General features: G+C 34.2%; 1 protein-coding gene across 4 annotated transcripts in view; it reads left to right on the top strand.

Moving 5' to 3' along the window:
• Nucleotides 1–14,575, top strand: part of ITPR2 (inositol 1,4,5-trisphosphate receptor type 2) — a 515,671-nt gene that overhangs the window by 423,413 nt on the left and 77,683 nt on the right. For all 4 annotated transcript variants that reach the window (XM_047864958.1, XM_047864957.1, XM_047864956.1 and 1 more), the window contains 3 exons: nt 858–1,033; nt 9,006–9,170; nt 12,593–12,788. In XM_047864958.1, the coding sequence (XP_047720914.1) occupies nt 858–1,033; nt 9,006–9,170; nt 12,593–12,788 (537 nt within the window). The remainder of the gene's footprint in view (nt 1–857; nt 1,034–9,005; nt 9,171–12,592; nt 12,789–14,575) is intronic.

Below are 14,575 nucleotides of genomic sequence, written 5' to 3'. Positions count from 1 at the left end.
AATAGCTCACCATCTTTTTAGAACTTGAGCTGCGTCTCAGAACATACATTCATACACACATATACACATTCGTACACATATATACACATGTATGTGTTAACAGTTAAAGCTTATGTCTATTTTATTAAAGACTGGATATTTTACATTCTTTTTTTTTAATGTTTATTTATTTTTTGAGAGAGAGAGAGAGACAGAGTGTGAGCAGGGGAGGAACAGAGAAAGAGGGAGACACAGAATCTGAAGCAGGCGCCAGGCTCTGAGCTGCCAGCACAGACCCCGACACGGGGCTCAAACCCACGAACCATGAGATTATGATCTGAGCTGAAGTTGGATGCTTAACTGACTCAGCCACCCAGGTGCTGCTAAAGACTGGATATTTTACATTCTGAATCCTTTAGAAGAATCTATAATATAGAAGCTTCATAACAATAGAAGAAAGCAAGGTATGAGTTCAGTGAAAAAAATACTTGGTTTCATATGATGTAGCTGCACACTTAATAGTCATTAATCCTAAATTTTGAATTAAGGTTCCCAAAGGAGCTACATCTAGCAGAAGAAGTATTTAACCGATAACTCTCATAGGAGAGAAAGATGAACAATTCTCTGACTTAATGGAAGGAACATTAACTAGGGAGTATTTAAACATCCTGAAAATAATCACAAACTTTCTGGAAATGTAATAATGAGGGATGTGTTCAGAGACATTGCCTCTAAATATATAGTGTGTAGAGTGGGTTGTTATGAAATTCAGTGTCTTATGGCTTGACTTGCTATTGTTATATAAGGTGGAGTGGCAAAGAGTTTTACATTTTCTACTTTTGTCCTCAGTAAAAATAAACTTCTTCCACATTTTACAGGTACGCTTTCCCCGTTGTTCTCAGTTCTACTTTGGATAGCAGTTGCAATCTGCACATCGATGCTGTTTTTCTTCTCCAAGCCTGTGGGTATTCGGCCATTTCTTGTGTCAGTAATGCTCAGATCAATATATACAATAGGTCTTGGGCCTACATTAATACTTCTTGGTGCAGCTAATGTAAGTACTTTACTTAGCTTTGTCCTATTATAAATTAATTAAAAATGTACTAACTGTAAAAGTGTAACTATATATTTTAACTCATGTATGCATAGTAAATTCTTATGTGTTGTGAATCCAAATTAATGCGAGTTTAATTTGTACATTCTTAATTTTGAGGAGAAAAAAATGACAAGTAAAAATTTGATATAGTTAAGAAGGTGGCATTTGAGGCGTGACCCAGTTCTGCAAACAATGTAATCCAATCCAGTTTTAATGCCTTCTATACCCAAAGCTATTGACAAAAATGCTTCTGAGCCACTGTTAACATCCTAAAGTGACTTCTAAATCACCCAAGAAAGATTAAATTATATTTAGTAGAATTTTAGAAGTAAGTACCTTTTATAAAATGATGAAAGAAAAAAGGATTGCTATATGAGAAAATACGAAATTGGTCTCTTTTTATGTGAACAAAACCTATAAACTTGTGAAATACAGATGAAATTAATATTTTTTTCACTAAATTTTAAAATATTAGAACAAAGGAGCACATTTCAAAACCTCTGTTAGGTAGGTTTAGAATAAGTAAGCCAGAGTACTATTATATAGCAATATGTATAGCATTATTATTGTATAGCAATAATGTATAGCATTAATGTATACAATTATTAGCATATTATTGTATACATTAGCATATATATTATATATGTATATATATGTATATATTAGCATATACAAATAGCAATAATTGTACTCAAGAGATAAAATTTTAAAGGGATTAGACAGCTTTCTACATGGTATATCCATAAAGGAATATTAAGAAAAGGGCAAATCCTCAGGTTAATGAAAGAAAAAATGTTCGGGGCGCCTAGGTGGCTCAGTCGGTTAAGCGGCTGACTTCGGCTCAGGTCATGATCTCGCGGTCCGTGAGTTCAAGCCCTGCGTCGGACTCTGTGCTGACCGCTCAGAGCCTGGAGCCTGTTTCCGATTCTGTGCCTCCCTCTCTCTGACCCTCCCCCGTTCATGCTCTGTCTCTCTCTGTCTCAAAAATAAATAAATGTTAAAAAAAAATTTTTTTTTAAATAAAAAAATAAAAAAAAAAAGAAAGAAAAAATGTTCAATTAGTATATTGCTAATATGTCTGCTGAATACCTGAAGCGCTGTCTATATCTTGTACTGTGTTTCTAACATAATGTCCTATATTCTGGTATCTGCATAAATGACTTATCTCCCCTACTACATTATACATTTCTTATGGATAATGATTGACCATTCAGTGTCTTGGATTGTCATTGGTACTAACAAATATTTCTTTAATGAATTAACTAATGAGTGAGTGAATGAATGAGTGAAAAATTATCTTTGTATTCTTCTACATTTACAGTGCCTTGTACATAAAATACATGGCAAGTATTTACTGAAAATGAATAAATGAAATAGTCAACCAAACTTTTGAGAATTATAAAGCTGAGATAGAATGACCAAGTCTGTGTTTCTGACCATTAGCATATTACACTTCTTTGAAGGTTCAACATGGTATATATGACAGGTCCCAGTTAGAACATTCAGGCAACCAAATTACCAGTTATTCCTCAATCACTGTCAATAAAGGGAAGTTTACTGTAAATGCAAAGAGATCTATCAGTGAAGAATTCTGTCAAGTACCAAATATACGATTCCTAAGCTTTTTGAGGGCAGGGGTTGTCATGTTCATGGTATAATCCTTCCCTCGTCACTCCCTCATTCCCAACTCCATTTTTCTCCCACTTCATGCCTACTACTTAAACATTCAAAAATTATTTACTTGAACTGAACTTGTACTTTTAATGTTTTGAAAATAAGCTAATTTTGCAATATTGCCAACCAAGCTAATTGAAGAATCTTCATGGATTTATCTAAAATTTTCTAAATTGGGGTGCTTGGGTGGCTCAGTCAATTGAGTGACCGATTTTGGCTCAGGTCATGATCTCGGCGTTTCCGAGTTCGAGCCCCACGTCGGGCTCTCTGCTGACAGCTCAGAGCCTGGAGCCTGCTTTGGATTCTGTGTCTCCCTCTCTCTCTCTCTGCCCCTTCCCCACTCATGCTCTGTCTTTCTCTCTCAAAAATAAATAAACATTAAAAAAATTAAAAAAAATAAAATTTTCTAAATCTATTAGAAAACTTGAATTAAGGAATTCTGGCTTATTATTTTAAAAAAATACATTCAATTTTGAGCCAGATTATTTGAAGAAGCAAATAATATTCATAAAATGGCAGCTGGTCTTCAATAAGACATTAATTCAAGAAAGAGAATCTAAGTTTGATAAGTTGAAATAATAGCTAGCTAGAGTTGGGCCAGAAAAAAACAAGCATTTATTGGGCCTCTGTTATCTGATAGACATTGAAAACACCAAGAAGTGGAGAATGTGGTTCTTGCCATACAGAAGCTTCAAGAACATATAAAGAGATAAGGAAAAACATTTTAATGTCTATTGTGGAAACCAAAAACATTTGGAATTATTTTTCCTTTCCCCCTTGGGGACAGGTTAAAAAGATGATTTCTGCCTAAGGTTTGGTGAGAATAGTTTCATTACAGGAAATGACAATTCATATAAGAGGCAAGTATTGTACTTTAATTTCTTCATGGGGAGAAAATACATGGAAATGTATCTTTCTTATTAACTGTATGAATCTGTGAGTACTCTTCTATTTCTCACAGCATAAAAAATCCATTTGCACACCCCCTGAATGGTACATTATAATTTGGTAGTTCAGGGTATTTTGACAAAGAAAATAATCAACTTTAATTTGAAACAAACAAACTGGATAGAATAATTGTGATTTTGATAATATTGATAGAAGTTTTATCTATAGTTTTGATACTGTACAGATTAATAAAATGTTTTAGCCAATAATCATTCACCTTAACTTTTAACATAACAAGCTTCTTACTGTGCTTTACCATTTCCCAGGAGGCAGGAAAACAATTCAAACATTAATCAGTCCTGTTTTGTAACTTAGGATTTAATATATTTATTTACTTAATTGGTACTTAAAAGTTTGCATTGTGTAACAGGTAAAACTAGAAGTGCTAAAATTATAAGTATCAGAAGTAGGGAGAAACAAAAGCAAATATCTACCTGACAGTTATGCCTTAATGAGAATCAGAATTCGAGATAGGCAGATCAAGCCTCTGAGTGTAATTTTTCTCATCAGTGAAATGAAGATATTAAAGCTTAGTCTTCACGCACCACTTGTTGAAAGGATGAATGTGAAGATTTAGAACAGGACAGTAACAGTGATGCTATAATACCAAAAAAGGCTACCATTTATCAAGCTCCTAATATGTGAAGTGCTATTTAATTGTAAAACATTGGTACCATAATCATAAAAGTAATTGTGTTTCGGTTCACAGAGAGTTATTTGTTTCTGACTCAGTGTCTTTCATAATGTTAAGCAAATGTAGACCGTCACTTTTCTGGAACAGGAAACAAGTGGAAGGAAAAACCTCAATGTATGTTCTGAGCATTTAATATTATCAGTTTCTGTTTATTATGATGCTCCATTTTTATCATCTTCACTCATTTCTAAAATCAAAGTTTTGTTTAGATTGCAACTAATTTCTCTGTCTTGTCACAAGGGTTCTCTCAATGTATAAGATGTTTCAAAAAATTCAGGTGTTTTTCTCTTAAAACGCATACCTTATAACCCAGTACAGTTTACTTCTCATTGTCTACGTTGTAATGGAAATTAACATATTGTTTTGGTAAATATAAACACACATTTTATAAATTTTGGATCACCTAATATTTCTATACTACTAATAATGATAATATTCCCAGTCATATGGATGCTATATAATGTATTTAACCGTTCCACTAATTTTTATTATTTACATTTTTAGATATTTTTTTCTAATAATGCAGTAAATACCTGTGTAAGATCTTTTAATATCTTCTAAATACTCTTATGTACAATGTTATTTTCTTCTGTAGTAGTGCCTGGAAATGTGTAATTTATTTAGGGCACTTGTAAATTATTTGCCTTTCTACAGTTATTTGTAAGGTGAAAGTGTTTCCTTCTGCTGAAACTTGGTCTTGCCATTTTGCAGACAGGAGAGACAGGTGGAGTTTAGCAGATAGCTGTCTATTAGCAATAAGCCACAATTTTCAAATTTAGTAGTGTCATGCCCTTAGTTACTTATCTGCAGATAGTTTCCTGGTAGGGCTCATGTTACTGCTATAATGTCGAGCCCACCATATGTTCATTTAACATATATAAATTCAATTATATATTCTGAGTCAAAGCATTCTCTCTCTCTCTCTCTCTCTCTCTCTCTCTCTCTCTCTCTCACACACACACACACACACACACACAGCCTGTGTTTCATATAATATGGTCACTAAATGCTCATAACTAATTCTGATATTCAGTTGTAGTAGTAGAAAACTGCTTCAGTTGCTGGAGGAAGGACTAGCATGTGTTGAATTTATTAAAAGACAGTATAGTTTACACCACCCTTGTTTATGATACTGTTTTGTCAGCAATTTAAAAGATTTACAGGGTGATATTGACTACCTGAAAATTTTCCTATGCTTTGACCATACAACCGTATCCTGTGTAAGATGTAACACTACTGAAATGGAGATTTTTGAATCAAATCGCATCAGTTTTAGTAAGGATGATGGTTGATGACAATATAGTAATGTAGTTAATATGTAGTTCAATAAATTCAATTTTACTTTTCAATAAATAGTAGATGGCCTTTTTCAGCAGGGGCGGGGGGATGCTATAGTTTATTCCTGGAAAATAAGTTATTGTTTTCCCCTAGGCACAACGTAAGATGGGGATAGAATTCCTGATCAGGGACATAGAACCAAATAAGACAAAAAGGATAACATAAAGGCAGCTATAAATTTCTGTAATCACATAGAACAGTAAAATTTAAAGGACATCCCATAGAATTCTAGACCGTCGAGGCACCTTAAGGATTATTCACTTCCAGGCATTTCATTTTAGAAATGAGTATACAGAATCCGACAGAGACCAGGAAGATTTACTAAAGCAACTGGTGGCAGAGCCAAGAATGGACCCCAGATGGTCCAACTTGTAGTCCAGTGTCTTTCTATTCTGCTGCACTGTTAAAAATCCTGCAAAGACATATCAGTGAATTATGAAGCATATATGAAAACAGTACTGTACTATATAATTAATTTACCCAATTAAAATTAATGAACTTGATTCACTCTACATTAATTAACAAATGGACATTAATTTTGTTTTTGCTTTTAGAAAACCTATTGGTAAATCATTTTTCAAAAGGCCACACAGAAAGCTTACATTGATGCTGTTTCCCTACCTGACCGCCTGCTTTTCCCCCACCATCACGCGAGTCACCTTATCCTCAACAAAATGTACAGTGAAAGGCAATTTTGAAGAATAGATGGAAAATGTTAAAAATATGTGGGACAGTTGTGGTCATTTAGATTAGTATGCTGATTCAAGAGTCTTCTCAGCACCAATTCAGAAGGGGCTGGTCTTTTAACCACCTTGTCAAGTTTCCACTCCCTCTCTTTATCATTGCCCACACGGACCCTTGCCTCAGAAACGAAGATTGCCTAGGTAACGGTATTGACAAATGAAGGACTAGTTAGACAACATCAAGCGAGTCATGGCATGAAAAGGGAGAATAAGTTTTGTAATTTCTTCGTTACTATAAATATTCCCAACTTTCATGGAAATGCTCTATAAAAACAATGTATACATTTCAGGGTCACGGTGCAGGAAAAAACAGAGTTCAACTTCTTTCCTACCCACATCACTTATTCTCATACTTATTTCTCCTTGGTATGAACAAAGGACAATTTCCTTCCTTCTGATCTCCACAGAAATAGATGGATGTCACTGCCAATATCAACTCCACTCTAGTTTGAGACGTAGTCAAGAGAACAGGGACATATCCATCAACACCAAACTCTAGATCAAAGTTCAAGGAAAATAAAAATCAACCTGTAAACAAAGAAGGCAAACCTTTATTTTTCATGCAAAAGTAGCAGTGGCTTTTTTAGGCAGAAATAAGGCTTTTGCATTATTTGAGAACTGAAGTGTATCGCTTTGAGAACTTGAATTCAATGTGTTTTTTTTCCTCAGTGTATAGATTTATAAATAGTTTTCCTGCATCATTTTTTAATGATCCAGTTTAGGGACAATTTGTCTTGAACATATCCACCCTTCTGAAAAGTCATAATTCCAGGTTTTAACTTTATTTTTTACAGAACTTATTATTTCTTTTTTGTATTGATAAACTATAGTGGGTGAATCAAGGCAAATAATTTGAACTTAAATAGCCATTCAAAACAATTTAAAGAGTAAAACATTAAACATTACTTCACCTAGACATTCTGTATTTCACCATCTTCATGGTTGTTTATTGTCAAATAGCACACTTATCTGAACACCTTGTATATATTTCCTGTATATATTTGTATATATTCCCTGAGTTTTTTAAATGATGACTTTTTATAATATTAAACTTTTGGATAATAATCATAAAGACATCCATTATACTGTAACAATGCTTAATAATAAAGATCTGATGATGAAATACTAAAATAATGAAGTACAACTTTCTGCTTGACATTCAAGTTCTCAAAAAGACGATGGAAGAACTGATAATACTGATTATTGAAAAGATAGTTAATTAGCATGGTGAAATTTTAGGGAAGGTTGAACTTCTATGCTATTGATTCAGTTTGACTGTTAACACATTTCTCATTTTGTCTGTATTGATTTGGACTTCAGAAAGTTGAAGGAAAAGGTTTTTCCCATCTCTTAAATTTCACTTCTGCCTCAAAGTGTTATGCTCCTTCTTATGTTATTTAAAATCATTCCATAAGGCAATTTTTTAAATATATAATATAGCTAAAGTCAACAATGTTGCGAAAAAGCAACGTGTTTTCCCTAACTTAAGTTTGGACTAGAAAGACAAATATGATGCCATCAGATAACTTGAAGAACTCAGGAAACAATTTGGAAGAACTGAAATTTGAAATCTATAATTCTTTCCATGACGACTAAGAGGCAGAATTGGCTCTTTAGTTTATAAATAAAGCAGTGACTCCAGAACCAAATATATGACACTAAGTTTACGATAACTGTGTTCTTTGGAAGTCACCACACAAATCACTGTTATTGCCAAAGAATCTCAGTGTAAATTTCTATATTCCAAAGTTACACCGCAAAAGACAATTTTAAATAGTTTAAACACAAATACATAGCACCAAGCATAATAAACACTCCAAAATATCTAATGAATAATTACTTCACATGGAGCTTAGAAAATATATGCATACATTATATTTATTTTAACCTAACTGCATAAGTATATTTATATTTTCATGTATTTAAATTAAATTCAAGAATCACCTTTAATGGCTTGCTTTTTAAAAATAATATTCAGTAGAGAAAGTCTAGGCTAAAAAAATCAAGGATAGATCTTTTCTGGATATTTTCAGAGAAGATACTTTTCTGTTACATACCCAATATAATAAAAATATTACATATATTATTTTTAATATGGAAAATATGATGAGTAGTATTTACAGCATCGTTGTACTAAGTGTTTCAAATGCATTATGAATTGTTTAATACTCTGAAGAGGTCTATGCGGTGGGAGTTCCTTTACTCCAATTCTTCCGAAGAAACAGTCCAGGCCTGCAGCTGCATGGCCAGGGTGCGACAGGGGTGAGACAGCCAGGGTTTAAATTCAGGTCTGCCTCGATTGTCCAGCTGGGGCTCTTCATCATCCTCATTTTCCCTGGAACTGCAGACAATACAACTTTTGTGTGTATTACGTTTACATGCAGATTTGTAAGCAGTGCTGAAAAATCACCAAATAAAAAAATGAGAAAAGAAAACCACAGAACTCGTGAATAATAGGTTTTGCCAATGACTGCTATTTTTGTGAGTTTCCAGATAAATAAGACAGTAAAATCTAATCTTTTCCTCCCTGTAGCTTTGTAATAAAATAGTGTTTCTGGTGAGTTTTGTGGGAAATCGTGGCACTTTCACCCGAGGCTACCGAGCGGTCATCCTGGATATGGCCTTTCTCTACCACGTGGCGTATGTCCTGGTTTGCATGCTGGGCCTCTTTGTCCATGAATTCTTCTATAGCTTCCTGGTGAGTACTTCTCCGTGTGGACAATCAATGCTGAAAAAATACACAATGCTGCCTCTTCCTTTGATTTTTTTTTTTTTTTTAAAGCAGGGCCTGACATTTAGGACAAATTATGTTATTTTTAGAACTTCCTAGAAAAAGTGTGAATTATTATTATTTTTAATCTTTTCCTCTGAGAAACCACATAGGTGGTGGAATTCTTTATTTCCTCTCTGAGAAGTCACTAACGACCCCACTGCTTGACCCAGGCTTCATATAGCAGCTGCTTTTGGTTTCGGCCAAATCCTTACTTCGCTTTACATTTAGAGAGTCTCGAACAGCGTGTAGGGGGAAAGTATGGGGATATATTTTCATAGTACTGGAATCATTGCATTTTGTTTACAACAACAAATATTATTGTGACTTTAGAATGGCGTATACATAAAATGAGGGAGAAACTGCCAACCTAGTAAAAAAAAACATAACGAGTTGTTTTAAGTCTTCATTTCAGATTTAATGTGCCATTGTTGCTAAGCTTATCTCCATGTATCTAACTCATTAAATGGATTTGCAGCTTTCTTCTAGAGGTCTGTTTTTTGTTTTTCATGTTATCCATTTTACTTCCTATATATAGACTGTTTGATAGCCATAAACTAGGAGAGGAGACAGTATAAATATGTGATAATATTTTGAAACCTAAAACACTACCAGGTTAACATCACGATGTCATGGGAGAAATTTATTTATATCTCCCACCCATGGCTGGCATGCAGTGGAGAGCACTAGCCAGTAAAATAATTCCTGAAACCTAAGGTAAAGATCTAAAAACATTAGGATGGCCCTGTTTGCTTGGGTCATGAGGAACAAATCCATTGCCTACTGCTTTCCTGTTTTCTAGCAAACCCATGTAGGAAGACTGAAAAGAGGCACATTTTCTATTGACTCTCAAAGAACCCCAGTGATACAAAACTATCTTCTAGGTAGTTAAGTTAGATTACTCAACAGTCAAAAGTAGATTTTTTTCTGTTCCAGGGATCCAAATGAATTCCCTTTCTGCTCTAATTTTCCGTAAAGAATCCACTTTTTAAAACATGCCTGTGATATATAAAGTCTTATTATACTCAGCACTTTTACCGGACTGTGATATATAACAAACATTCTGTAATGTTTTTGTGCTTCAACCCTTCTCGTCTATAAAATCGATAGGGAGAGGATGATAGACTCGTACTATCAAGATTCATTAAAGAGATAATATAAAAAAACATGTGAAATGATGTATGTGAATCTTTATGTTTTCCAAGAAAAGGCATTTGACAAAATGAAGGTGTATTTGAATTATTATATTAGCTATTGATAGTAATGTTACTTTTAATTTACGTTACTTAACCTTATTTTCCAATTGTATTTTCCTCTTGTCTTTTATCTTTCAAATCTTACAATACTGATGCTAATTTGTTTTCACTGGGTTGTTTGTGAAAACGATACTATCCATTTTTAAAAGTTTGTTTATTTATTTATTATTTATTTATTTAGAGAACGAGAGTGAGAGCAAGAGAGAGGCAGAGAGAGAGGGAGAGAGAGAGAATCCCATGTGGGGCTCTATCTCACAAACTATGAGATCATGACCTGGGCAAAATCGAGAGTCAGACACTTAACTGACTAGGCCACCCAGGCGCCCCAAGGATATTGTCCATTTTGATGTTTAGAGTACTAGGAGGAAATTATAATGGACGTGATGCCAAAATAGCATTTAAGTATTTTTTAAAATATGTATTGTATTTTAAAAAATACATGAATATGTATTCCTAGTTACATCCAAAAATACCAATACTTTATCCAAAATAATAAAAGCCATTTTTCTTTCAGATATAAATAGAAAGAACCATCAACCTGCCCTATGTCAATACCTTTTTTGCCTTCCCAAGATTCCGATTCCATGGGAATGGAATGGGGCCCAGAAATAAGCATTTTTTAGTAAGCATCCCATGGGCTTCTGAAAGTGATAAACTTTTAGAAACCATTCAGAAGTGACCTAGAGTCCATTGCCAGACCTTTTCTTTAAGCCACTATTGAGTTAAAGTAAAGGAAAATCTCCTTTATGTCAATGACATGCTTAAGTAAGTTAAGTCAGAGTGTCGATAATTTGGAAGTTGAATTTGCATTAGTTAATTTTGTCTGTACTGAAGAACATTGACTTTATTTCTGGAAGTTTCTGCTCTCTCCAGAAGATAAGCAGATAGCAAAATATTTAAACACTTTTTTTTATGTATGATCATGATAAAATATCAACTTCCTAAGGTGAACATATAAGGTAATATCTTTATGGCAATTATTTGCAAGACTAGAATTAAATTGGAAAGTAAGTATATAACCCTCAGTACTCAGAAAAACAGAGTATAAACAAGGCCCTGGTGTTTCCGAAGGGATTTGTGACACTAGTAATGGATCATTTCAACCAGTTCAGAAATTCTAATCAGTGCCTTCAGAGAGCAAGAGACAAACCTTAATTATTCCAACTTCCAAAATAGTATTCATCTCCAAACAGATATTTATGCCTTTTTAAGTGAATGTTAATTTATTGCTTTTAACCCGCTTTTGATAATATAACATGTACTTGCTAATGTATAATTTCAACTTAATAATAGAGCAATAAATAAAATTGCTCTGGGTGTGGACTCCAGACAGCAAACACATACCTAGGTTCTTGACCAGTGCATAGATTCTCTACTACTAAACACAAAATGGATAATAACCCATTAGAGGAAGTGGAAATTTAACAAATTGTATATTATAGTTTTGCTTATACTTCTGTTTCCAAATGTACATACTAAAATAATAGGTTTTGTCTTTGTTATGTCCCTGTAGCCAGGAAACGCATTTCCCTTCCTCAAATATTTTTAAATTTCCTATCTTTTCTATGGCAGCAGCCTCATCAAATTGTTCTGGTGGTTTCTCCTCTAATCCTTCGATTAAACAATACATTTAATGAATCTGTCAATTATTCATCACTTAGGCAAATGTAATTCAGCATTCTCACCTTAGCCATTTTACGTATTCCAGAAGCAACTGCAGAACATCAGTAAGACTAAAAATAAGGAATAAGTAACTAAGTTGGTTAAGTATAGTATTATAATTTTTCTAAATTCAAATGTGACACTCTGCTATTTCTGTATCTTACAAAATTAAAGTTATGTTGGTTATGAAACCAACACACATTATGTGCACATTATATACTGTTTTAGAGTTATCTTTATTGAAAAACAGTTTATTAATACATTCCAACTGTAGAAGAAACATATATTTTGGTGCACCTTTAAGGTATCACTTAGATTGTTATTTTTTCGCAGACAAACTAAAATGGCTTGCATTTGTATCCATAATTACCTTTACGTTTATTCAGCTTTTGCTGCATTGCATTTTTTTCTTGTTTTGTTTTATGTTTGTAGCTGTTTGATTTGGTGTACAGAGAAGAGACTCTGCTCAATGTCATAAAGAGTGTCACACGGAATGGCCGCTCCATTATTCTAACTGCAGTCCTGGCTCTCATCCTTGTCTACCTGTTTTCCATTATTGGGTTCCTTTTTCTGAAGGATGACTTCACAATGGAAGTGGATAGGCTGAAAAACAGAACTCCCGCTACAGGTATTGCTATGACCCCCAAATGAGCTTCCTCTCGTGGCAGACATGACTTGTACACAGCTTAAGAGCATTACAGATAAACACTAATGGAGGAAATGTTTCCTTGAAAACATGTTCTTGTTCACTGAGAGCTCATGAATGTCCAATACTCCTCAGCAGTTTTTTAGCCATCAATGTGTATAGAGAAACCCTGATATAAGAAACAGCATCTGGGCTCAGTTTCAGTGAGAAAGTTTCAACAATGCTAACTATTTTCCAGAAGACAGTCAACAAATTCAGTGTAGGAGGATGGCTTTGGAATCTTTTCTTCCTCTTTTTTCCTGTCTCCCCTCAAGAACAACATCTAGTATCATTCACAACCATTATTCCACATATGTTTGCTCACAGTACATCATATTATACTTAAATAATTGAAAATGATAAATGTTTTGATTTGGAAACCATCAGGAAGTAAGAAATTTGGTATTGAAAAAATGCTCAACATGCTGTCGTTAAGGAGCTCAATTCACCAGTACGTGGCTATCACAATTTCTGTACAGTATTTATTTCTGTTTTCTGACTGGTTAGACATCATCCACTTAGACTTACTGTGATTCTTGTGGTGATAGGGCTTATTCTTTCCATCTTACTTTGAATTTTTATTTATCATGCTTTCTAATGGTTTCTTTTTTCCCCCTTTCCTACCTTTTGTTGTTTGGGTTAAATTTCTTTGTTACTCTTTTTCCTCCTCTCCTGCTTTGCTGGATACAAATCATAGTTCTGCACTTTGCTGTTTGTTTCTCTGGGTGATTCTGCTGCCTATGAGTTGTAGAGAATGGAAACCACAAAATGACTCTCCCCTCAAGCCATTAAATTTAAAGGTATGACATAATTAGTGGTGACTTATAAACAATATTCTTTCTTGCCTTTAACAAACATTTCTTGATTATTAAATTGATGACAGATGGTAGTTTCTTTCTTAGAATATGGGATAATTAGGTGATGTTTAGATCTGTTATTAAGTCTGAGTGATCAAAGCACAGAATAGAAATGTCATATACATAGATTGAAAATTATTAAACTGGAGACTGAATTTCATACCTAGGTATTCATCTTTATTCAGAGGAACGTGAAATATTTTGTTACTGTCTTTCCTGTTCTCCCATAAATGTTACTTGTTCCAGAATTTTACAGGCATATATATTTATTTATTTATTTATTTTAATTTTTTTTTCAACGTTTATTTATTTTTGGGACAGAGAGAGAGAGCATGAACGGGGGAGGGGCAGAGAGAGAGGGAGACACAGAATCGGAAACAGGCTCCAGGCTCTGAGCCATCAGCCCAGAGACTGACGCGGGGCTCGAACTCCCGGACCGCGAGATCATGACCTGGCTGAAGTCGGACGCTTAACCGACTGCGCCACCCAGGCGCCCCAACAGGCATATATATTTAAAGAAAGAGCTCATATTTGTAAGTAGCCTCCCAGACTCCCCCAAAACTATCTGTGAATCATAAACAAAAATCTTCGGGTTTTAATTATTTCTTATGTACCAGGCATGATCACAATGAGTTACTCAGTACAGGGAGAGTCTGAAGCTGAAGCAATCACAATCCCTGAATCCAAATGTATACAATAGTTATTGTTTTCTGACTCTAGTCATAAATATTTTTGTGTTATTAAAAAGGATGTTAGTGACATTATGAACGTATCTTCCTTAGAAATATAAAAAGGGGCGCTTCGGTGGCTCAGTTGGTTAAGTGTCTGACTTCAGCTCAGGTCATGATCTCGCGGTTCATGGGTTCAACCCCC

Source organism: Prionailurus viverrinus, chromosome B4 (genome assembly GCF_022837055.1).
Source record: "Prionailurus viverrinus isolate Anna chromosome B4, UM_Priviv_1.0, whole genome shotgun sequence".
Classification (NCBI taxonomy): Eukaryota; Metazoa; Chordata; class Mammalia; order Carnivora; family Felidae; genus Prionailurus; species Prionailurus viverrinus.
The sequence above is the reverse complement of the archived record's forward strand: the minus strand, read 5'-3'. Positions and strand labels throughout refer to the sequence as shown.